This window comes from Myzus persicae, unplaced genomic scaffold (assembly GCF_001856785.1).
Source record: "Myzus persicae strain clone G006 unplaced genomic scaffold, MPER_G0061.0, whole genome shotgun sequence".
Taxonomy (NCBI): domain Eukaryota; kingdom Metazoa; phylum Arthropoda; class Insecta; order Hemiptera; family Aphididae; genus Myzus; species Myzus persicae.
The window spans coordinates 63,674-88,896 of record NW_019103766.1 but is presented as its reverse complement, the minus strand read 5'-3'; the positions used below and the strand labels follow the sequence as shown (position 1 = coordinate 88,896).

General features: G+C 27.5%; 2 protein-coding genes across 3 annotated transcripts; both read left to right on the top strand.

The window, feature by feature from the left end:
• Positions 1-1,378: 1,378 nt before the first annotated feature.
• LOC111035238 (carbonic anhydrase 2-like) lies at positions 1,379-6,677 on the top strand. Its single transcript, XM_022316773.1, has 6 exons — positions 1,379-1,679; positions 1,753-1,944; positions 2,027-2,186; positions 2,865-2,970; positions 5,804-6,037; positions 6,135-6,677. Exons 1-6 carry the CDS (start codon positions 1,613-1,615, stop codon positions 6,237-6,239), a joined length of 864 nt encoding a protein of 287 aa, XP_022172465.1. The 5' UTR covers positions 1,379-1,612; the 3' UTR covers positions 6,240-6,677.
• Positions 6,678-11,332: 4,655 nt separating this feature from the next.
• LOC111035224 (mitoferrin-1-like) lies at positions 11,333-20,561 on the top strand. Of its 2 annotated transcripts, XM_022316753.1 has the most exons (5): positions 11,333-11,446; positions 11,758-12,129; positions 12,923-13,202; positions 13,272-13,579; positions 18,311-18,649. In XM_022316753.1, the coding sequence occupies exons 2-5, from the start codon at positions 12,013-12,015 to the stop codon at positions 18,647-18,649; spliced, it is 1,044 nt and encodes a 347-aa protein (XP_022172445.1). In that variant the 5' UTR covers positions 11,333-11,446; positions 11,758-12,012. The 2 variants fall into 2 exon arrangements, with proteins under 2 accessions (XP_022172445.1, XP_022172446.1); XM_022316754.1 differs by lacking the exon at positions 11,333-11,446 and having other exon boundaries at positions 12,013-12,129; positions 18,311-20,561.
• Positions 20,562-25,223: the final 4,662 nt, after the last annotated feature.

Below are 25,223 nucleotides of genomic sequence, written 5' to 3'. Positions count from 1 at the left end.
TGTTTTGTTATGTTTATTAGGCCACTATAATAACTCTTAAGTCTTAATATAATATGTTTCTTATATTGAGTAATTACCTAAACGATGTAATAATTGATAAAGTGTACAATTGTATAGTTTTAATATACAGCGAGATATATTCTGTAAAGGAGACGTCTCACTCGTATTTGTTCGCCTCCGGCTTACAGACGTTCAGCATACCAAGTTTGAATTCGGCAGACCAATTTTATGTCGAAAGCATTTTTATGATTATTAATTGAATAATATTTAACGTAAAGGTAAGAACATTATTTAATGCAGTATACTAGATTTTTACGGTATTTTAATTTTTAAGCGAGTTATGAATACGCTGTGTAAAAATACTACAATTCAAAACTGTTAACCTAACCTAAACAAAACTTACATTACCGGAGAAAGGAAGAACTGTTGATCATCAAAGCGTTTACGACGATAATACCCACGAGACGACAACCAGCAGCAGTGTCAGTCATTCGTCGAACTCCTTTGCGGTGCCCGTAATTGCGGTTACCCGGTGACCAAACGTTATCGGCGAATTTTCAAGTCTTTTCCGAGAATACAACACCAGTTACTGCAGTAATCTGAAACCCTCGCCGAGGCTAGGACACCTTTGGTTCCACTGACGTTTTAGGAAACGGCGGCGGCGGAGAGAAATGTGTACCAGGAGCTACCAATGAGACCTCATAGGCCATTCACAGGGCAATTCAAAAAAAGTCAACTACGATCGATACCCGAAGATAGGTCTTTTCAGGACTATTACCGACCTAACACTCCGGCTTGCCTCCCCGGTGTGCCACCTAGAGAACGCCTCTTATTTGATATGGCAGTTCTAAGTATAGCCTAGTACTTTCCATATTGCATCTGTATGATAGGACAGCACTTCCAGTTATTGTCAAGTAGCCCCGTGCCACAATTGGATCGTTAACTTAGGGACCACTGACTAGGATCAAACATCTGTACATGTTATACAATTTTAGAAAATAAATTAAGTTAGGTGATTGCCATTATAAAACAAGACTTGAGCATTTATTCAACGAGGTGACTCGCCAACACCCGATGGCCGTTTCAATGTTATTAAATATTTCATTATTATTCTGAAAATTTTAAATGGATACAACCGAGTAAAATATTACATGAATATTTTAAAAAAGTACTTCACTGGTAAAATTATGAAATGTATTTAGTAAAATAAAATCGAAGAATATTTACACATATTTAAAAACATGTGTAAAGTTCATATTTTATGTTAACTAACGATCAATAAAATTATGAGACTTAATTCAAATATTTGGCCAATATTTTACAGCTAATAAATTAATTTAACATATGCATATTAGTTATTTATTATGAAAAATAACAAAGTAGGTACCTAATTGTTTAAATAATTGTTCTATATTTGAGTTATAAACAATAATTACCAACCTCCAAGTATTTCATTCACAGCCATATATTAAAAACAAGTTTATTATTTGAACTTTGCAGATATTTTCATTGAATTTATTTTTAAAATTTCGTTTAAATTTAATTTTTATACTTTTACCCGTCCCCGTATCAGTGTAGCCTTATATAGTAGCTATAAGGTACTGCTGGAGATATGTTTAAAGTATTCTTATTCTTATTTGTATCAACTTTAATTTATATTGATAACTCTTATGGATCAAGTAAATTATAAATAACCACTAAAATATTACATTTTTCGAGTCTGATATTTTATAAAATTTATCAAAAAAACAGGTAGTGAAGCATCTGGCGACGGACCTAAAAAATGGCCGTATATCAATCAAACATTTGTAGATGGTACAGTGCAATCACCAGTTAACATATTATCGCTTGATTCTTATACAGCCAGTTTACCAAGTTTGCTGTACTTTCGATATTGGCGAGAAGAAAGCGTTAAAATTAAAATAAAAAACAGCGGACACTCACGTAAATCTGTTTCATTTATTTTTATACAAATCATGTTTAAAATTAAACTTAAGACTAATGACATTATAATTTTTTTTTTCAGTACATGTTCGTAGTTTAACGACGGATGAAGATGTAAATCAAACTAGTGCACACATTACTGGTGGACCATTATTCGAAAAAAAATATACATTTTCTCACGTTCATATATATTGGGGAAACGAAGGTGAAGAAGGAAGTGAACACCAAATCAATTCCCAGGGGTAAATTGTATTTGATACTTAGTCGTTTCATAGTACCTAATTCGTTAAAAATGAATTAGCATTATTTTATATAATATTAATTTCGATACACATATTTTATGAGAGATAATGGACCACATGCGATTAATAAATATCGCGTAGACTGTATATAAGAGTAGCTACACTTTACCTTGTAAAACTATCAATCATTTTTTTTGAAGAAAATTATCATGACTGTACAATTAAATTCACATATTTTTGTAATAAGTATGTTCAATATTTGTCTCTGCTAGAACTTTTTTTGTACAAATTTTGAAATGTTGAAATGTTTATTGTTCATTATTGATTAGGTAATATTTTTAATAAATAGTTTCATTATTTGCTGTAGGTAAGTTATATACATATAACTTATGTATGTTGTTATTATATATTTATAACAAGTTGCATACAAAATTGATAACTTAATGGTTCGCTAAGTTTGAATTGACCACGGCTGACTAAATACTTGATGTATGAAGGATAAATAATCATAATTAGTTCACTTTTGATTCATTTCATATTAAGTTATTGTTTATGCAACCTGACATTTACATTTTAATATCAAATCCGTCATCAAATACTAACAGTGTTCATTATTTTAATATTTTATTCGAATTTAATTTTAGTAAAAATAGTTACCATAAAATCATTCATTTTTAGCTATCCAATAGAAGTTCAAATGATACATTATAAAAATGAATATGAACATTACGGAAATGCTATTAACTATCCTGATGGTATTTGCATTATTTCATATTTTGGAAAAGTAAGTATAAAAACGGGGAGGGGGTAGAGTAGGTTATAACATCTCTCCTATATAGTAGTTGTCGAGTGTATCTTGTTATTGAGTAAGTAGCTGAATGTATGACATGTTAAATTGTAATAAATCATTGCATACGAATAACGATTCTGAGCGAAGACGATCTATCACCTTATATTACGAAGTAACTTTATTCTATAATATACTTATATTGCTTGTTAATTTGACTATTAGTAATAAGATACTAGTAATAATCGTTATTTTACTCGAGTATAACCAATTTCGTCAGAATTTGAACTTCAGATGCTCAATAATTATTTTTGGGTTTTTTAAATTAATTAAAATTTTTTTTTTTGTTATTGTTCTGAAAATTTTTCTGTAACTTTTGTAAGAAAAACGTACATGGTACCTTGCATTACATTTTCAAGCCTGCGCTATGAATACCTATTAAAAATTCTATAAGTTTTATAGGTACTTCAAAATAATTTGTACATTTTGGTGATCTTGATGAACAAATCGTAACAATTTCGTAAACATTAAAACATAAGACGCATATAGAAAAATTATTTTGCACATTATTATGCATGATTGTTGTGTACTTATTAACATTTTTTTTTTATGTGTAATACATAATCTATGCTCATTCAATGCACTATATAAGCGTAGAGATGAGAATAATGTTGATTGCTAATTACATGAGAAAGTTGTCACTAAATAGCGACACTTCGAATAGGAGTGGTCTTCTTTTAAGGCGATTGCGTTTTTTGAAGCAAGTGCCAGCAGCCAACAATTATATCATTGGAATAATTGAGTGAAAAGTGGCAGAGACGATATATGTGACTATTTCTTCTATACATAGTATGTATATAGAAATTTAGAGTTTGGTATTTAACAGTAATGAACATTACCTAGTAAGATAGAGAATTTTGGATTGAAAAGTTTGAATTTTTGAGGACCTCTGTACTTGGATTCCATGTACCATAAATACATAAATACATCCATACATACATATTTAAGAATAAATTAAGAAATATGTAATAATACAATTCTAAATTTTGATTTGGACAATAGATTGTGAAGTAAATACCTAAGCATTTTCTATTCTTGAAACATACCAAATCTTGTTTTCATGTAAATGGGAACTTCAAGTGTGCCGCTTGTCAAACGTAATGCATAAATATTTGGTTGAAGTAAAATGTTGTATTTGTACTTCATTAAAAGTTACACTTAGGTGGAATCTTTGTCTTAAGGAAAGGGTAATTTAAACTGATTTGGCCTCATTAACTTTTAGGCGCTATTTGATGTAACAAATGGATTGTTACTTTAAATGGTTGGTGAGCAATGATTAGATCGTCAAGGGAGGCGAATGTTGCTTTGTGGCCGATGCTATTATTAAGAGTTTATTAGTCAGAGGAATAGATGATGTGAAGGAGAAAACCAATTGAAACAAATATTATCCTTTAGGGACGCCATTTTGATTATGAAGGTGTAGTTGAGAGGTCTGGCTGATCACAAACAGCGAAAGAGTTAAATTGAATTTGATAACAAGGTGATATTAGCGAGGCACAGAATATGTTTTAATTTAAAAAGAAGACCTTGGTGCCCGACTTCATCAGACTTCCAAGAAATCAAAGGTTTTAAACAAAACTTTTTCAAACGCTGTGGCTAAATTATATTAATTAGTCGTTGTATTTGATGTGCATCAAAGAGTTATCTAAAAAATAAAAATAAAATTAGGTATTTGGTCGGATTTTTTTAGAATAAATACATTTTATATTTTTGATCAAAATTTTTCAAAAATTTCCGAAAGTAGGTGTATCATACTTTTTTCTTTGATTTATTGATGAGGGTAGACGTAGATAATCGTTTCTATTGTGTAGCAATGTAGAATAGACAAAAATATGTGTTAGTAATAGAATTTCATTTCGGGAGATTTTTTTTAGCTACCTATATTAGAAGTAATGAGATTAAATCGAGGTAATTTTTAAAGGGATTCTTTTTATAAAAGTTGACGACTTCGTTAGGTGTGAATTGCTTTGGAGGAAATGATATTGGAAATGGAAATATGAGTTTTTTTTAATTATTTGGTTTCCTTAATGGTCATTAAAAGTGCAACAATTTGTGTGTGTGTGTGTGTGTGTGTGTGTGTGTGTGTGTGTGTGTGTGTGTGGGGGGGGGGTTCTAAAAAAAACGGTTTCATTGTACTAAATAATTGCTAGGTTCCATTCTTATTTTTTAAAGATAGGAAGGGAATTTGTAGTTTAGGATTTTGCATGTTGTTCTTCAAAGTGAATTATCAAATATTTTAATAGCAACTAGACTATAAGAGTAAGCTATACGAGTCGACTTTAAATTTGCAAGTATTTTTTTAATTGATTGCGTACTGTGGTTGATAATTATTTATGAACGCTAGATTTTATAATAAACAACCGAGATAACTGTCAAGTTATATAAATTTAAAATTATTTTAGTGTAAATAAGCAAGTGACGCCGTGCAATAGTGGAATAAAGACTCCTCGGCCCAACTGTTTATACAATTTAAGTTTTTAAAAATACATAAGGGAAAAAATCGTTTTTAAAGCAAGGTTTGAATTGTAGTAGCGTATTTATGTGAGCAAATAGAATTATCTACAACTTATTATTTTTTGTTGTTTGTACATTAGTGATAGAGAGAACGGGGAAGACCTTATATTTAAAATGTATTTACCTTCCCAGTTAAATAATCAGGTCCTCTAGACAGAACTTATAACACGATTATACTCTTTTGAATTAAAATTTTATTTGAGAATGTAATATAATTATAATTGATAACATTAATCATTGTTTTTAATATTTATAGTTATCAGATCAAGATAATCCAAAATTGAATGCGCTTATCACAGCTGTGGAAGCCGTTCAATATCCTAAATTATACACTTTTTATTCAACATTTGATGTTCACTTTCATTGGTTGATGGAAGTAGCTAAAGATTATTGTTACTATGCATATCCGGGATCGATAACTGTACATCCATTTTATCAGTGTGTCACGTGGATTATATATGAAAATACTTTCAATATTAGTCCAGGACAAGTAAGTTAATAAGATTTAAATTGTAAATAGATTCATTAGTAAGTATATTATTGTATAATATAGTTAGTATCATTAATTTTGTTTAATATTTATGTAGTTGGCAGTTTTTCGTTCTTTAAAAGGAACCGATGGTAATTATTTAACAAGTATAAGGCGAAGAGCATTACATCCATTCAATAATCGGCCACTTTGTTATGTCTAATCATAAAATTATTTGTACGTAATTTGTTTAAAATGCAATTATGTAGTAGGTACCTTAAGTGCCATTACAAAGGTATATTAGAGTCGAGATGAAATGATTAAATCAATTCAATATAATATTTAAATGTTATACAGTAGGTATATATTAGCGCACTTTTTTGTATAATATTTGGTATATGTAAATAATATGTATATTGTGTGTTGATAATTATAAAACCATATGCGTGGATAAGAAATTGATGTATTGTTATTCATGATAGTCTAATACATTATATTTTTAATTTTAAACAAAAACATAGCTTGTTAATGAGTGTTTTTTTTTTTTTAAATAACTTTTCTGTGAACTTTTTTTGCCTTTTCTTTGAAAGAAAGTGATATGACATCTATGAACCATATTAAAAGATAAATCAGGATTCGAGTCCTGATATGGATTTTAAGATGTCAATTTTTGATTTTCTCAACAGTTTTTCCCCATGTGTCTCCTATATTATATGCGTAGATACTTATAAGAAAAAATTACAAATATTAACATATTATTATGGTGAACTCTTATTATTATTATTATTATTATTAATAATGAAAATATGATATTGGACATTACCTACTGATTAGTCATTACTCAATATGGTTTTGCATCCCAAGCGAACTATTGATAATTTTTCACGGAAATTATTTTGTAAGAATTCACATTCAATGGTGTTATCAAAATATTAAACATGGACATTATACTATAGAATATGATAAGCAGAGTAAAATTAGATATATGGATATATTAAGTATATAATATGGACTACAAAATGTACGTGATCCATTGTTCACACTAGCATGCTTTTTACTGCAGAGGCCTTCCATCGGCGAGGTACTACGACTCAGTAGCATGCTTACATCATTGTATTTATACTACATACCTACCTACTGTAAATACATATCTACAGTGTTTTATATGTACCTACCTATGTTAGTAAATAACACCTAATTATTGTGTTTTCGACTACGAAAAAAGATAAGTATAGATATCAGTGTGTATTACCAGCCGAAAAAAAGTAACAATAACAGGTAGGTAGATGCTCTAATGTGTTTTTAATTGTGATATATGATAATAAACCGACTGTTAATTAATGACGAGTAAACAATAGCCTATTATCCAAACGCGTAGGTGTACCTTTTATGTAAGCGTTTGCGTTTAAATCGGACAAACGTTGCTGTAGTTATATAATTTGCAAATACGAATTTACACAGTTGTGGTGGCTCGCGAGTAAAACAACGAGTGAAAAAATCAAACTAATAATGTAATAAACATTTTTTTATCACCCACGTGTTAATAGCTATTAAGCTAGTTATATACTGCATGTATACATAGTGTACCAGCTAATGTTAAGGTTTGCAGGACAACCAAGCGACACATCTTTCGAATTCTAGTATTAAAACACATTTTCTTTTTTATTCTTAGAAAACTTTTAAAACAATTGCAGCTCAAATTGTATTTTAAATGAGCGAGTTTAAAATCCCACAAAAGATAATGCAGGTAAAATACTTATGCATTGGTGTATTATGAATATTGTAGTGTTTTTATCCCATAACTAGACAGTGGCATACCTGCCCATAAATTTATTGGGATCAATACTCAAAAAATCGTCGTTTCGGAATGAAGGGATGAACGTATTGATTTTACAATGATATGTGTTATTTTTTAGAAATTCTTTTGGGTCTGAAGATATTTTTTTCTTGTACCTAGTTCAAAAAGTATTAATCGTACAACTAGAAACATTCCACTGTTAAATTATAGTTTTTTATACACAACGAATATTTAAAAACATTTATATTAAGTTTAAACTAATTTTTAATTTTCAATTTTTTTTCAAGGTATTTATTTATTTAAAATATGTGAATATGGCAATTTATACTTATGATATTATGATTTCAGTTTCAATTTTTATATAACCTGTCATATCTTTATTATTTCAATATCACTTTAGAAACCACTCAACTATAGATAAAAAGGTACCTAACATGAATTGCGTCAGGGACTCAATTCATTCAAAAATATTCGTTTACCTGTTTTGGTACGCAATTCGTGTGAGCCCATTAGTACTATGTTGAAGGATGAAGGTTCATAGTAAGTAAAAGTGTTCCTACTGAAACCCAAACGTCTGAATAATATAATATAATTATGACAGTTTTTTTTTTATTGACATTTAAAGTTTAGATTTCGACAAATAATGATTTTTAGTTTTTTTTAGTGATTTAGATGTTGGGGAAGTTGGCACTTTTATTGTATTTTATTGTATTTTACTATTCACACTGACTTTTAAAAAAATAATTGGATTAACATTTTAAGTTTTTGAATATTTATGTCACGAACCTATTCAAACAGTTCCAAGATGAGTTGGTATTGACTTAAAAGTTAATTATTATAACAATAATATATCATACAAATATGATATAAATGCGATGTTTTAGGAAATAAATAGTTCAACCTAAGTACCTACCGTATAGCTAACAATAAAATAAAATATGATAATAATATCAATAGAAATATAATAAAATATAATTTCGTATTAAAGATTGACAGACAGTTTTTGCTCAGAATCGTTTGTCGTATTCTATGATTTATCATAGAACTCAAATTGAATACAATAATACATAATACCAATATCAGTGACCTAGGCGTCATCTAGTCAATGACTGGGTACATTCAACATTTACGGTTATAAACTTATATCTACGTCTTATTAATCGTCTTTTCCTGGCTTATTAATTTATTATCCTTATATAAATTAAATTAAAATTTTTTAAAAAAATATATACATTTTTGTAACTTAACGATAACTTTTTCAATCGTTCAAAACGTTTCATATGAAGTTGAATAAGGTAATATGAATTTTAACTTAAACTCGATGATGTAGCATAATATAAAGGCTCCTTAAATGATTCTCTGCAAAATTAAAAATAGTTGCCTTATTAAAAAAAATCATATTTTAGTATTTTACTATCAATATTACATTATTACCATCTTATTGTATCTCATAAATTGGTTTTTTATAAACTTCCTGGAAATTGTAGTTACTGCAGGACTGAGTTTAATGTTGTACAACAGGTAATGTATTATTATATGCATGAGCATATGACATGCTCATGTAAGGCGGAAATAAATTCGCTTCAGTGTACGAAGAAAATAGGTATTAAATAACATTATATGACAGTCGCCAGGAAGACGTGTCGTGTGCACTGCACAGAGTGCAGTTGCCATCATGCCCATCCGTCTGTGGTCCGCGCAATCTCTATTCTCTAATTTCAGACTGGTAGACGACCGCCAATGTGCAAAAAGCTGATGTTTCGGTGCTATTAAAATCAGCTGCTGGTGTGGTATACTGTAATATTTATTATTTATTAATTTTCAGAGTGTGTCAGTGTGGCACCTAACCGATGGACCAACGTTGTCTCATTAATCGGGATATTGCTTTATGTCTTTACATAATGTCAAAATAATTATTTTGTTCACTAATCGCACTGTATATCAGTGTCAGCGGCGATTGCCGGTCAAACTTGGCACCGAAGGGCATAAATGATAAATAATGAATGACTCATTGATACCTCACATCTAAATACATGTTATTATAATATTATAATTCAGTTGCCTCACAGCCATAGATATTAAAGAATGGATAGGCAACGAGCATTAAAATGTAATAATATTGAAGTGTGCAGGAAGGGGGAAGAGAGACTATTTTTATCATTGTTTCTCATACTGGTAGACAGATAATTATTTTGTATAATTTAATATTAATATCTAAGAGGTCTTATCATATTATATATAATTATGCATAAATATATTTGTGACACGATTTAATATAACCACGGACTAAGAATATTGTATCTTAGTCCGTGAATAGACCAGTATCGAGCACGATAGTAAAGAACTTTATAATATTGTGGTATCGCACTATCGCGTATTCCCAGTCGTGTCAAACAATTGTTCAAATGGTGGGGGATATCGATTGTTTTTTATTTTTGACCATCGAGACCCGCGCAACGCTGATCTTCAAACGAGCAAAAATTCCACATTTTAAACTGGCAGATACCAACTTGTACAAAACCTTTGAAATTCGTTATTATAACATATTATGTTATCTTTCTCTTAAGTCTTCTCCGTTTTCTGCTTTTAAAGTTGTATTGTTTTGCCGGTTACTTATCAGTATCATAACCGTTCGATAGTATTTTGCGAAATATATTTACGGTACGCGATAGTAGACTATCGAGTATCGATGTTTTTAGGCCAATAGCTACTTCGACCTCTACACCATCATCAAAATACAATACCTATCAATGCATCATAATTCATCAGTTATAACTTATAGAAATATAAGACATAAATTCTTAACACTGAACATACTGAACATTATACAGTCGTCCACTGGCAGTCAAATATTTACAATTCACATCACTAAAAAATTAGACACCGTAAACTATATATAATTTATTTCTAAGTCTCACTCGAGTCCATCCACAGCGTTATTTGTATGTTAGTTATTTTTTTAATTTAGACACTTTTATTTCACTCATTCCGTGGTTTATTAAATATAGTATAAATGTTTTTTACGTTCAACGGAATCAATCTTACTACGATGACATCCTGTTTTGTGTGCAGGCAATGACTTTCTGGCCATTACCCGTATTGCACTTTAACTGAACTCGAAGGTATAACATTACAAAGTACAAACTTCAATGATTTAATTGGCAAGAAAGTGTGGGTAGGAGGATATAGAAAATAAATAATATTTACACTATAATAATATTATAATAACAACAATAATAAGTTATAACCGGTAAACATCGCACGTGTACCTCCTACCAATTCCATTTAGTCACTTGTAAATTGTAATTATTCTGTGATCGTGATTATAAAGTTATAACCGCCAACCGTGTTATATCAGTAAAAGATAACAAGTATTTTATATCCCTTCTTTTTCATTAAGTCATGAACATGTAAATGCTTATTACAATACTTGAGTGATAACAGGCCTATATTATACTGATAAGCAATCATTTTAATACTTCTGTCAACACCCTTTACTTTTGGCACTGATGGCACTTCAGCAATCCAAGTATCTGAAGTATCGGTGTTTTGTGGTTCAATAATGAGAAATATTATTCACACTTTGTTGTCCACACTATTTAATTCAACCATCATTGATATTTATAAATAAGGTAGACTTCATCGATACAATTTCTCAATAATTACTCAAATAATATACATAATTATTAATTAAATTTCCACTTATAAAATTACAGTTCAATCGTTAGCTTGAGGAACTATTACGTCACATATCATTTAACAATTTTAAGTTATGCTTTTATTAATTATTTAAATTAAAAAACAAAACTAGGTTTACCTATAATTTAACTTTGTCTACGAATTTTAAAATATTGATAAAATGTATATATTTGTCTTAAGTCATAACGTTATTCTGTTTCTTTTTAGAATTTTTACTATACATGATTTAAAATTGTACTTATAGGTACGCCTTGATGTTAATTTGTGTAGACTTCACAACTTTCGTTCTGAAGGGTGATACCACATTTTGGGAACCCGTTATAATCAATTGTCGCAAATGCATTACCAACTTCATGTTCATGGCACATAACACCATCCTCGGGGCAAAAATATTCGAGCGACTTCACTTTCACTAAACTAAGTTTTTCAAGCAGTTCGGCAGTTCGCCTATTCAGAGATAAATATAATTATTTATTAGTTCATAATCAATTAATTTATTATGAGTTTTGATGAATATGAGACCATACCATCATCTAATGTGACTGATCACATGATGGCTGGTGCCATTGCAGGAATTATGGAACATTGTGTAATGTACCCTCTAGATTCTGTAAAGGTAAGTGTGTTAGTCTTGTACATATATTTTAGAAAGTACGTAATTTTATAGAATAAAATAATAATGGAAATCGTGTAAATGTGTACTGTGTATCTATCATTTATCACAATATCTTAAGGTACATTTGTAAATTAATACATTATTTAAAGTTTAGTAATTAGGGTAGGTACCTTCTTGTTTTAAAAATGAATATAAGAAATCTTGCCATGTATTAAATTTCCATGGTTCATGAGCTCTAGTCTTGAGTTCAGATTAAATTTTATTAAAGGACTTCCTTTTTATAGTTTTATTTTTGTTAATAAATAGGTCTTGATGATTTTTACTATATTTATGTTCTATAGTATAATTAATATACTCTCAGGTATATTTTAATTTTCATGGAAATATAAAATAAATGTGGGTGTTGTATATATATTACCTATATTATTATAGTTATTAGTAATACCTAACTTATTACAATTATAAATTAAGTTGGTTATACAATTAATTTTAGAATTCTTACATTAGTTTTTATTTTCAGTTTTTCTTCATAAAAAATTGAAAATTAATCAATCTCAAACTTAACCTGAAAGTACCTACTCATGTTTAATAATTCATCTTTAATACTATTAAACTTTAAGTTTGTTTGGGTAATTTGTGTGTATGGAACATAACCTTAATACAAAATCTGCTTAATAATCTTCCCTTTTTAATTCAGTAATAATGAATGTAGGAAATGATTACTTGACTGATATGACCTATGAAGATTATTCTTATCTTTTAAACTTTAATCAATTTTTCTTTTTTCTTTTAGACTCGGCTGCAGGCATTCATGCCATCTGGAAATGTAGGGAATCGAGGAATTGGCACTGTCCTTTTCAATATGATAAAACATGAAGGATATTTAAGACCAATGCGTGGGATGGGGACTGTTATTATAGGCGCTGGCCCTGCTCATGCTCTCTATTTTGCATCTTATGAACATTTGAAGCAAAAAATTTCCCATCAAACACCTTTAAATATGACGGTTTCCTCAGGTGTTGCTGGATGTGTTTCAACTATTATACATGATGCAATTATGACTCCAACAGATGGTAAAAATAGCAGTACTATATATTTTAACTGATAGTATTATATTTAAAAACATTTGTATTATTTTTTAGTTGTTAAACAACGTTTGCAAATGTCAAACTCACCATATAATGGTATTTTAAATTGCGTTAGTTCAATTTGGCGAACTGAAGGATTAGGAGCATTCTATCGTTCGTACATGGTACAATTGTTCATGAATGCACCATTTCAAATAGTTCATTTTATGACATATGAGTATTGTCAAAATTTTTTGAATCCAGATAGGATATACAATCCTTTATATCATATGATATCAGGGGGTGTTGCTGGAGGACTCGCCGCTGCCATAACAACGCCATTGGATGTATGCAAGACTCTGTTAAACACTCAAACTACAAATGTAAGTGAAATATCTCATTTTTACTTTTTGATTAATTTTCTCAATTATTAATACTAATAAGTATTCTATGAGCCAATGTGTTCTGTTACTAGGTCAGTAATAAAACAGAATTTAACCTATGTTAATGTATGCCATCAATCATCATAATACAATATCCATTAGTCATTTTACTCTACTATTTCTTATTAAATTCAAATATAAATCTATTAAAGCTAAAATTTAAGAAAATAAATCATGATTTTGGTATAACATTTTTTAGTATGAATATAAAAACGTACAAATCAGTATACAAACTATAATTTAATCATGAAAAACTAGGATTATAATACCTAATTCTAATTTAAAAGTATTTAAATGTAATTAATTAATTTTTTCTTATGCATTCTAACTGAACACAAAATAATATGTCAAGTAGTGAATTATTTATGTTGTCATGTTTATGCAAGGTTAGATTTCTATTGTTGATAGTAAATATTTTGTTATTGATTTATTTGAACCAATTGTCACAGTAAAATTTATTTGATTGTAGTTATGTAAGTAATATTATAAACAAATTTAATATCTTGCAGATGGAAATGATTTGATAAACAACAACTAGATAGATAATCTTTTTTTATTTGATTATATTTTTTTTTATTTCCACCATAATTTTTGTTCACACTTTATTTGAATACTATGTTCATAAACAACACATTTGAAAACTATAGTAGAAATGAGTTAAGCTTGTTTTTAGTTTCATAAATCATATGGGAAATTAAATATTTATAAATAATTTCATAAAATACAATTTAGAATTATGTACAATGACATAAACTACCTCTATAAATTAAGTACAAATGAGTGATTATTTAAGTATGGTTTTTTTTTTTAAATTAAGATTTTATTGCAATGATTTGACAATTTATTTTTGCCTTAAACACTTCTACATAAACAATCAGAATTCAGAACAAATTCTTATTTTAATTTGCCAAAACATTTTGTTCAAACAGTTAAAAGTAACTTTTGGTCAATAATGCGTTTTTTATCTAAAACTACTTCTATTTTGTTTTGAGCATGGTGCTCCTAAAGCTATTTTGAGTTCTAAATCTTTAAAAATAGGATATAAATTAATTGTTAGAGAGTTATTGTTTCAAACCAATAATATATTATATACCATAATGTTATAATTGTATTTGATCTTACTATTTTTTAAGTATAAAAATTAATATATTCTTCAGTATATACTGATTTAAATCATGATATTTAAGCTGTATTAAATTAATTTTTAAAGAAACTATTTCATTGTATTATGTTAAAATTGTATTAAAAGTTATAAAAACATAATAGTTTAAAATTTCTGAAAAAAATATTTTGTAAGGTAAATCATTTTCCATCAATTATTCATTCTGTTTATAATAAAGAATAATTATTTTGTTAAAGTGAATTTTATTTTTACATGGATATTTACATTTTTTTGGTGTACTTATTAATTATATAGTTAGGTTCATAGCAAAGCAAAGCAACTATTGGCTTTACAATATTTATTTTATTCTTAAGTAAAAAATCTAAACTTTAGTATGCCTTTAGAACGTAGTTATTTATGTTAAACTTTAAAGAAGAACACGGACAAGAGTTATGTTTTTAAAATGCAATTATTTATAATTACTTTCATATTCTATTAAAGAATCAGCTCTCAGTAACCAACTAGTATTTTTAATCTATTTTTATTAACTTTTTTGGTTTAGAAATAGTAATTTTGTTTAGTTACGGTTTTTTATTGTTCTATAAATTCTAAACATTTTTTTTAATTTGCTATAAATGGAGGGCATACATACTGCTTCTTGATAGTATGTTGGAACCATTATTTCTTGAAATTGGATCAGGGTCAGATTGAACACCTGTCACATTAGGTACATTGTACCTGGTAGGGGAATAGCTTTGAAATTGTTATCTATACATTATTTAAATTATTTTCCTGTTACCATAAGTTAATTAATAATTGTGATATGTAGGCATGTGTTTAATTACTTAGGTCAATGTTGTGAATATTATAATTAATTACAATTAGAAATAGGATTTGAATTATATAATTTGCAGCTAAATACTCGAGTATTTTTAATATAATATTTACGTAGGTAACAAATTATTTTAATTGTGTAAAAAATGTTTCTTAAAAGAAAGCTTTTGACAATTTAAATATAAAGAGTCAAAGTTTGAATAGAAAAAAAATTTAAAACACTGTTTTTTTGAATAATTTTTAAAACATGTCAATATCTAATAATTTATGTATTAATAATAATAATAATACAATATTGAATTGAAAGCTTAATTTTTATTAAAGTCTACACAAACAATCTTATGTATGCACAGCAGATAAATAGATTTCAAACAAAAGTGTATCAAAATGTTAACTCCTAAACTTATTCTGTAATAAATAACTAAGTATGAACATTCAATAGGTTCAATGGCAGATGGCCAATTTAAATGGTAAATTTACCCATTATAAATGTTCTGTATTATAGTGTTCCTACTACCTATATAAGATATACTATTTTTAATGTACTATTTTGTAAATTATTACCTTTATGAAAGTAATTTAATCAACATACTTTAATGATTGGATCTTATTTCATAGGTAACTAGATAGACATTCTGTTTTTATAACACTAATTTGTAAATAATTTGCCTTTATAAATCATATAATAAACTTATTTTTATGATTGGATTTTATTTCAAAGACAACTAGTATAACAGACTAATAAATTATTATTTTTTCAAAAATATGTTTGATGTTATAAATTGAATTTAAAAAAGCTGAAAAGCTGTAATTTTTAGTTAAATAAAAATAAAACTTGAGACATTTATTGACACTACATGATTCAATTTTATATTCCAAAGTGTAAATAAATATATTTTCCGTGAATATTAGGTTAATGTAAAAACTAATTAAATTAATTAGTATAAAATATAGGTTTTAGTTCAAGTTTTGTAATTAATAAAAATGTACTTTGTCTATACTAAACTTTTATGTGTAAAACTAATATTACGAGTAATGACTTTATTATTCACAACTTTTTTCAGTGATCAGAATTTATTTAAAATAAGATATGATTTTAATTGATAGCCTAGATTTTAGTTTCAATTTTTTTTAGTATTTCAAACCTGATTTTTCATTTTTAGTTTGATTGCTGTATTGTAAAATTATAAAATATTAAGTATATTTTATATTTCAGTTATCAATTTTTAAAATGTAGTTAGCTTACCTACATCTAATTTTTTTTGAATCTCTAAAAATATATTATGCTAAATCTGTAATCAAAACTTATTACTTTAATGCACTCTTTCAGTTTTCCTATTTTTATATTTTTTGTTCCTATATTTTTATGTTAAGATGAAGTTGCAGCCACATGTATTGTCTCTGTTTTATACAGGTATGACATGGCACATTTTTGTTCTCTAGTTTCTATAGTGTGCTATTAGTTTTGATATAAGAGTGAATTGACCTATTATCAAACTTCTAGGTAAGAACATTATCTGTGCTCTCTTGTTGGTTAGGTTTTTTAAGTGAATTATGAGCATTTTCAAATATTAATACTTTAAATACTCATACCTCACTTAAAAATTAAAATATTGTAAAACTAGTGAACAAAAATTTGTTATGTCATACCTGTATAAGGTGGAGACAACACACATGGGTGCGACGTCATCTAAATGGTGTATGTGACAAAGTTCAGCTATACCATTTCATAATGTATCATGATTATCCACTTGAATTTATGAATGATATAATCCTTTATTATAGTTATTATAAATCTTAAAGTATTATGATATTTAGTTGTTGAAACACTTAAGTTGTATATTTTCACATTAATAACTAATGAATTTTGAATTTTTTTTGTATGATCTATTTTTAAGTTTATTCAATTGAAGTATTAATATTTACCTATTGGCTATCAGCATGTTAGCACAATTAGGTATGTTGGTGACTAGGTTAAAAAGTCACTTACATAATAACCATAATAAGTTGTAGATTACCTCTTATTAAAGTTATACAATCCTTAAATAATGAAACTTTTTTTTTTGTAACTATGTTAACGTTATTAAATCGTTAAATTATTTAATCCAAATTTTCATTCTCAAATTAAAAATATAATGAATAATGATGTTGAAAATATAAATTATTTTTATTCAAAGTAGTTATATATGCATAGACATTTCTGCAAAGAAGAAGTGCAAGTTCATAGGTTATTTTTTAGCTTGTTCATGAATATTAATTATGTACAATTATAAATGTGGGCTATATAATTTTACAAAGAAACAAGCTTTAAAAAAATGTAATTATCCATTGCATGGGTGGTTAATTTTACTATACTCAATTAGTTGCTAATTAATATTATTAGTTCTTTATGTTTTACTACTATAATAATTATTGTTCTTATAGCTTATATATTATTTAATTCTTGTATGATTCTATTTTGCATTGGTTACTAGTTTATATTATATTATTTTCATTTATCATTCTTTATTTTATTATGAATTAGACATTAGTCCAATTTATGTATTTAGTAGCCAATGTTTTTAATTGAATGCCAAACTTTCATAAATCCTGTTAATGTAAAGTTAAGTTTTACCATTTAATAGCTGTAACATATGTATTATAATCAGTAAATATTAAAATTGAATATTAAAACTTGTGATTTAATAAAGTAAATATTTAAATTCATAATGTAAATTTTTTTTCTCATTTTCTAGGTAAGAGTTGAAGGTTTATTCCGTGCAGTCACAACTGTTTATACCTTGGGTGGTCCCGGAGGATTTTTTAGAGGTATGGTAGCTCGTGTCTTGTACCAAATGCCATCAACAGCCATATCCTGGACGACTTATGAATTTTTCAAATTTGTACTAATGAAGAAATCAAACATTTCTGATGATCGACCACCTCCTCCACCTCCTCCAATAAGTTCATCATTGGTAAATGAAAAAATAACAAAAAAAACTAGCGTTCGATGTGATTTGCCTGTAGCCTCAAGATCACGTATATATAGTCATTATACAGTTAGAGATGATGGGTCTAAAGGTCAGCAATTTTAGGTTAGTATTGAGTTACATGGTCTAAACTAGTATATTGTGGGCAGGCATTAGTTTATTATGTATACAAATTGTTTTTAAATTAGGCTTGTTATTAATTGCATAATATTGCGTATCCAGATTAAATTTTTAGTTTCAGGTGTTCAGTATTAAATTGCATAATGTATAAAGAAAAAATAGAAATTATGAAAGCACAAAGGAGTTAATAATGTTTTTAAAAACTGTGGGTTTATGGCAAATATTAACATTTAAGAGGAATTCATATTTTTAAAGTTTCATTCTTCTTAAAGTTCAAAATGATATCTATATTCATACTCACTTTATATTTTAAATATTGATTACTTGGTTAGTGAGCAAAATTATAATATTATTGTTATTTGTATACCTTTAAATTTTTTCTCTGTCCCAAACTCAATTCCTATGATTAATTTAAAAAAACTGTATGTATGTATATATATATACATATATGCTCTTATATAATATTAACCAAACAGATATATTGTATATATTTATGTTATTTTATTAGTGTATAATATACAACATGTATAAATGTATATAATACTATCTATGTACAATATATTTATTTGGTTAAAATGTAAAAATAAGTATTGACCCTTATTTTCTAATTCTTATAACACTGTCAAAATAGTTAAAATAGTGTTTCTGTAGAATAAATATACATCTAGTAGCTTTTATATATGTATTATATATGTATATTTATAAAAACGCCTTACATTTTGGACAAAAAGCGCAAGCATAAAAGTTGTCAGCAGAGACATTTTTAAAATTTTGAGAGACACAATTATTTGAACCATAATTTTTCTTTCTATTCAGTTCAATCATAAATATTTTAAGTAATAAAATATTAAAATGTATATAATTTACCCAACAATTATGGTGTATTTTTAGTTATAAAAGTAAGGAAGTTATTTAAATTACAATAAGTTGTATTTTTTTGCTGTTTTGATTTTGATGTATTAGTTAAGTGTTTCTGTTCAAAAGATCACTACTAACTTCTTGTAATCGTTGTTTTTTATAGTCCCAAGTTCGAAGACAATATTTTTGTAGTCTTCTATTGTGTTATTTTAGTTGATTGTAATACTAACTACTTTCTAAGGTATCATTTAAATAGTTATTAGTTGTTTTACCGTGTTTATAACAATATTATTAGGATCTTGTGTTTTACTATCCAAGAATATAAGTTATTACTGATTAAAATACTTCACTTTACAATACAAGACATACCCATCTTAAAATTTATGGACTTGTAATTTAACAAGTCTATATATGTTTTTTAAATATATAAAAACAAGTTAGGTGTATTAAAAATGTTAAAATGTCTTTTTGTCTGTGATATGTTCATTTATTTTTATTATTATTATTATTATTATTACTATTATTATTACTTTTTGTTATATGATATGTTTTTGTTATTATAACGATGTTCACTTTGGAGGAAAGTAATATCATTATGTTAACGTTTGATACAAATTTGAAATAATTTTATTTTTATAAAAAAATTAAGAACGATAAAATGCAATGTGTATGGTTACAATAACAAATAATATTATGAATAATAAACACTTAAAGTGTAAATGCTAATTAATGAAATTAAATTGTTACAATGATTAAGTTTATTCAATATTTTATGTACATCACAAGGTTTTTACTACCAAGTGATTACTATTTATTTTGTATATGTACAGTACCTACTATATTTAATATTCATAGAAATAGTTACAGCTAAATAGTAAAGAAAATCAACATTTTTTTCTTGTAAATCTAGTATATGCCTCACAAAAATGACATTTCTGTTAACCATTATATATCATCATGTAAACAACTTATTGCTCATTTTAAGCGAATGTTGTAAAAAAAATAAAACATACAGACAATAAAAACACCATTATAATTATTTTTGTTATATATTGTTAATAATTAAATCCCTCTAAAATCATAAACTGTTATTGGAAAATAGGTGTCAGTTTTTTTCAAATAATGATACCTATTTAAATATAAACAAATTTAAGAACAAATATTATACTTATGTTTCTTTTAATATTTATGTGAACCTATTGTTATCCCATTTGTTGTAAATGTTTTTGTTTTTGTTACTGTTTTGTATACAAGAATTAATTTTACTGGAATTCCTGGTTGAAGCAACATTATATCTTAGTACATCTGTCAGTACATATTTTTGAAGTATGTCTACTTTTATGATAAGACAGCTTACAATTCAATTAGGTCTTCGTCATTTTTTTCATAATGAAGAGTATGTAAATACTAGAATACTAAGTAGGTTTCTTGTAAAATTAATGTTTCATTTTTGACGTATAATTTGGAGGTTAAGAAAAAACAATTGCTTATAAAGTGGTATTAAAATTGATTCATAATTATTATTTGTGTATGTATTTGAAGAAATGAAATTCGACTTCTCTGAAGTTGGAAGTTTCTATATGTTTATCTACTTTGCTTAGGGACAATAAATTACTATCAAACAATTTCATACACGGTTTTCACAAAAAGAACTTTTACCGTGTCCATGTCGATTACGGGTAAATGATTTATCTCAAACATTACGTGAAAACCTCTTCGTGACTTTTCTCGTATAACAAAAGAAGGACGCTATACTCGCATGTGTTGTCTGTTTAACAAATGTACTACATAACAAAAACTGTTTTGAGCGGGACAACTATACTCCTTCTGTAATTATAGTAGAATTTCCAAAATTCCACAACGCATAGGGAATAACTTTAATTGTGTCTTAGCGTTTTTATTTTTACTTTTTTGATAACACTGACCAATAGTTTTTAATAATTAAATGGAAAAAGAAAACCTTATGTTCTCAAACTGATAACTTTAATTGTATTTATGTTATCTGAATAATAATAATTCTACGCCATAAATAAAGATCTTCCATATGCGTTGTGGAATTTTGGTAATTTTACTATGAATAGAGAGGAAGTATACCTAGTTGTCCCGTGAAAAGAGTTTTTGCTATGTTGTATGTACACTTGTAAAATGGAGACGTCACTTGCGTCCTCTTAAATGTGTCTATTTATCTAATTACGTCATGCGCATATTTTTATGGCTACACCACCCTACCGCTTCATAATGGTTGTCACTAATTATAACAGATATTCAATAATTACATTTCACCAACCCTAACTTTATATGTACGGCTTATGGTTTTTGATTTAGATATATTATTGACATATTCTATTTGGAAATTAATTATTATTGAAAATGTTAGTAAAAATCACTAAAAAAGTTACTCGTTATTAATAGTTGATAGTTATTATAGTTTTGAATATCATTAAACTCATATATTTTTTTGGTGAATCTTAATGATACATAAATATCTTTAAAACGTTATTTATGTTGATTGAGAAATGAAAACTTACTTTCATTCACTATTTATTAAGAACAAGTGATATATACGTAATTCGTTATTACGTATAGGTAGGTATTATAATTACTTATGTGTTATTAAGTGTTTTTAAATTTTACCACTTATATTATACCTCAATATTAAATTTCTTATTCTCTTACTAAATTATTATATTTTTTATGAGTTAGGTACATAATATTATTTTGTTGTTGCCCTTGCGGTGTCCTAAATACTCAAATAAGCCGTTTTGATTTGAATCATTATATCTACTGTTTCACGATACACGATTAAAATGTTTCTTCCATTTACAGTTTTACAATTTTTAAATAAACATTTTTTTTACATTTATGAATTTTGAATACATCTGTATGTACTGTGGCTTTAAAATATTTTTAAAAAGATCGCTTAAAAATGTTTTTTTTGTTTTTAACAGAATAATGTTACCGAACCCTGTTCGAGGTGAAAAAACAAACAAATCCAATACAGTATTATATAATCATATATATTTACGTTTTGATCTCCTTCATTGAGCCCGTTCATAACTTTGAACTTTGAAGTAAACGTTTTCAACTTGCGGCCGTCTCTGTATATCACTTTGAATAAGAGATACGATTTGTAAGTGAATTAAACTTAAAAATGAAAACGCCATGAGTCACTACTATAAATTGTAGTTTACGCCACACACTGCAGAAACATTAACTGCTGGTATTGTTTTGAACTCAGTATTTGATACGCGTTTTATTTAATTTTGTCATTTATTGTTGCTGCAGAGGTTTGAAAATTGTCAACTACCCATACAATATATGTACACTGTTGCAATGAAATGGATATTAGTATTTATTTAGTGCTGTAAAAAAAAAAATGGTTTGTTGGTTCATAACCCACACTTAACACTTTATTATTGTTCATATACTTATAGGTATACGTACCACTTACAGTGGTCAATTGCAACTCGTAGATCAAAGGTAGTGGGGATGGCAAACTGTCCTGAGGCTATGTTGGAAAAATTATATCTATTACCTATCGATGTTTAAATTTTATAAAGATTATATTTTGTCTTAAAATAGAAAAAAAAAATTAGATACGTCTATAACTTCACTTAAAATTGACAAATTTTTATAAGATATTATTTATAATTACATTATGTGACTTAAACGTAAATGGTGCAGAGATTTATTGCATTGAACTAAAAAAAAGACTCATACAATTAAAACACATAAGACCTACATCAAATTGAACGTGTCACCAGTGGGTGGCTTCTTTCCTCAAATTATGTAACTCTTAATTATTGTGTAACTTCTACTTTTTTTTTCTTAACTCATTTATACTCATATCTATTATATAAATGTATATTTTCTTAAAAAAAAAAATTATATTCATTGAATTTGTTAATACCAAAGGATTAAGATTCTGTACTATTGTGGATTTTTATGTTGAAATAATTTCGTCCGTCAATAATCATCGGTATCTCTAGAACAGTAGAATCATTTGGTTATATCCCTAGTGCCTGTCGACCGATTTACTACCTATAGGCTATAGGCTTATATCTTATATAATATATTCATACATACCTAAGATTTTGTCTGCAGTGGCAAGATCAGGATAAATCCTAAAGTTTCTCAGTTCTTACATATGTATATACTTACTGTTCTACCCGTTCAAAGTTGTCGGCGCTTTTTGTTCGTTACCTCTAACCGCTGTCGACCCATATAGCCATCCTTGACTTGCCCCTAACAATCGGTGTAGGCTGCGACTCGATGCGGAATATAATCACTCACCAATTTCATCCAGTAGTTCGTCAAGAATGGATATAAGTAACTTTATTATAATAAACCTACCTATAGTTACCATATTATATTGTCTACCTATATAAATAAAGGAGACATGCTTCGGCAATATATTATAACGTGTGCGATACATTGCCAGGGTACGATGGCTATAAGTGGCGATTTTAAGGGTATGGACCCGAATAATCTTGTACTATATGTTACACACATACAAGTGTTATGATTGTACACATACCTATACGATAAGTTGTGCATTAGTATAAATAAATGGTCAAAACGCTAACCTTCACGGTAGGAAAATGGGCTATGTACCTTGTACCTATAGCCTTACAAATCGTATTCCAAAATCCAAATGTATACCTACGAATTCAGATATATGAGTTATATTATACTCGTGTAGTTGTGTATATCCGTGGCGACATGTCCGCGTCTGAGTTAGTTCCAAAATTATTCCGTATTGGTGTAATGGTGTTGGTTAGGTATTACACTTGCCTATACAGAGTGATTTTTTTATCATTGAACACTATGTTGTAATATCAAATCTCAAACGGTATTGCGCCTATAATCGTATATCAACCGTATATGTTTAATTATTATACTATACTTATCCAAATTATATGTACCTGGTAAATGTAGATACATAATTAGTTTTCACTTAAGAAACAATACTTATTCAAATATTAATATTTTGTTATATTTGTTAAATTTGTTATATTATAATACAGTGCTGAAATAATATTAAGATTCTTAACTAGATACATACACCGTATTTAAATAACCATATAAATAATAAACGTATAATATACCTACTGGTAGATAATGTAAAAAAATGTACAAAGCTTTGTAACGGTATAATATATATGGTACCTATTCTATAAACTATAATTAAACTTAAATGAAAAACGTATCATCTACTTGATAGTTTAATGGTTTTAGCCTTTTAAGAATATATTGTAGGTGATACCTACCTACTCGTTGTCGTAGATACCTTTTAACGTAGGTATCTCTAACAGTTAACCTAGGTTCTTAATAGGTTTGGGACAATATTGTGTTTTTTGATCGGGGGAAAAAAAAGGTTCCTAATAGGTACTCGTAGTATAGGAAATCTATAGGTTACGCATGATTGTGTGTTGAAAGCGGGGATTGATGACTGGTCTCCAGTCTTAACACAATTTTACTTTACAATCGAAAAATAAATAATACATTTTTAACGATAAAACACAACATGTTTAAAAACGCTGTTGGAGAATTCTACACAAGAACGACGAGGAAATGGTTCCATTACCAAACATTATTGTAAGATTAAAGGAAAATCAATAATAAAAAATAAATGTATCGAAGAATACAAATAAAATATTTCATGTCTTATAAAATATGTGTAAGTATAAACCTCTCATTA

What these genes read in the sequence shown, in the direction of transcription:
- LOC111035224 (XM_022316754.1), top strand. Translation starts at nt 12,013, where the DNA reads ATGAGTTTTGATGAATATGAGACCATACCATCATCTAATGTGACTGAT. An exon ending in AATTATGACTCCAACAGATG is followed by an intron (nt 13,203 to 13,271) that starts GTAAAAATAGCA and finishes ATTATTTTTTAG; the next exon opens with TTGTTAAACAACGTTTGCAA. An exon ending in TAAACACTCAAACTACAAAT is followed by an intron (nt 13,580 to 18,310) that starts GTAAGTGAAATA and finishes CTCATTTTCTAG; the next exon opens with GTAAGAGTTGAAGGTTTATT.
- LOC111035238 (XM_022316773.1), top strand. Translation starts at nt 1,613, where the DNA reads ATGTTTAAAGTATTCTTATTCTTATTTGTATCAACTTTAATTTATATT. An exon ending in TGATAACTCTTATGGATCAA is followed by an intron (nt 1,680 to 1,752) that starts GTAAATTATAAA and finishes TCAAAAAAACAG; the next exon opens with GTAGTGAAGCATCTGGCGAC. An exon ending in TCAATATTAGTCCAGGACAA is followed by an intron (nt 6,038 to 6,134) that starts GTAAGTTAATAA and finishes ATATTTATGTAG; the next exon opens with TTGGCAGTTTTTCGTTCTTT.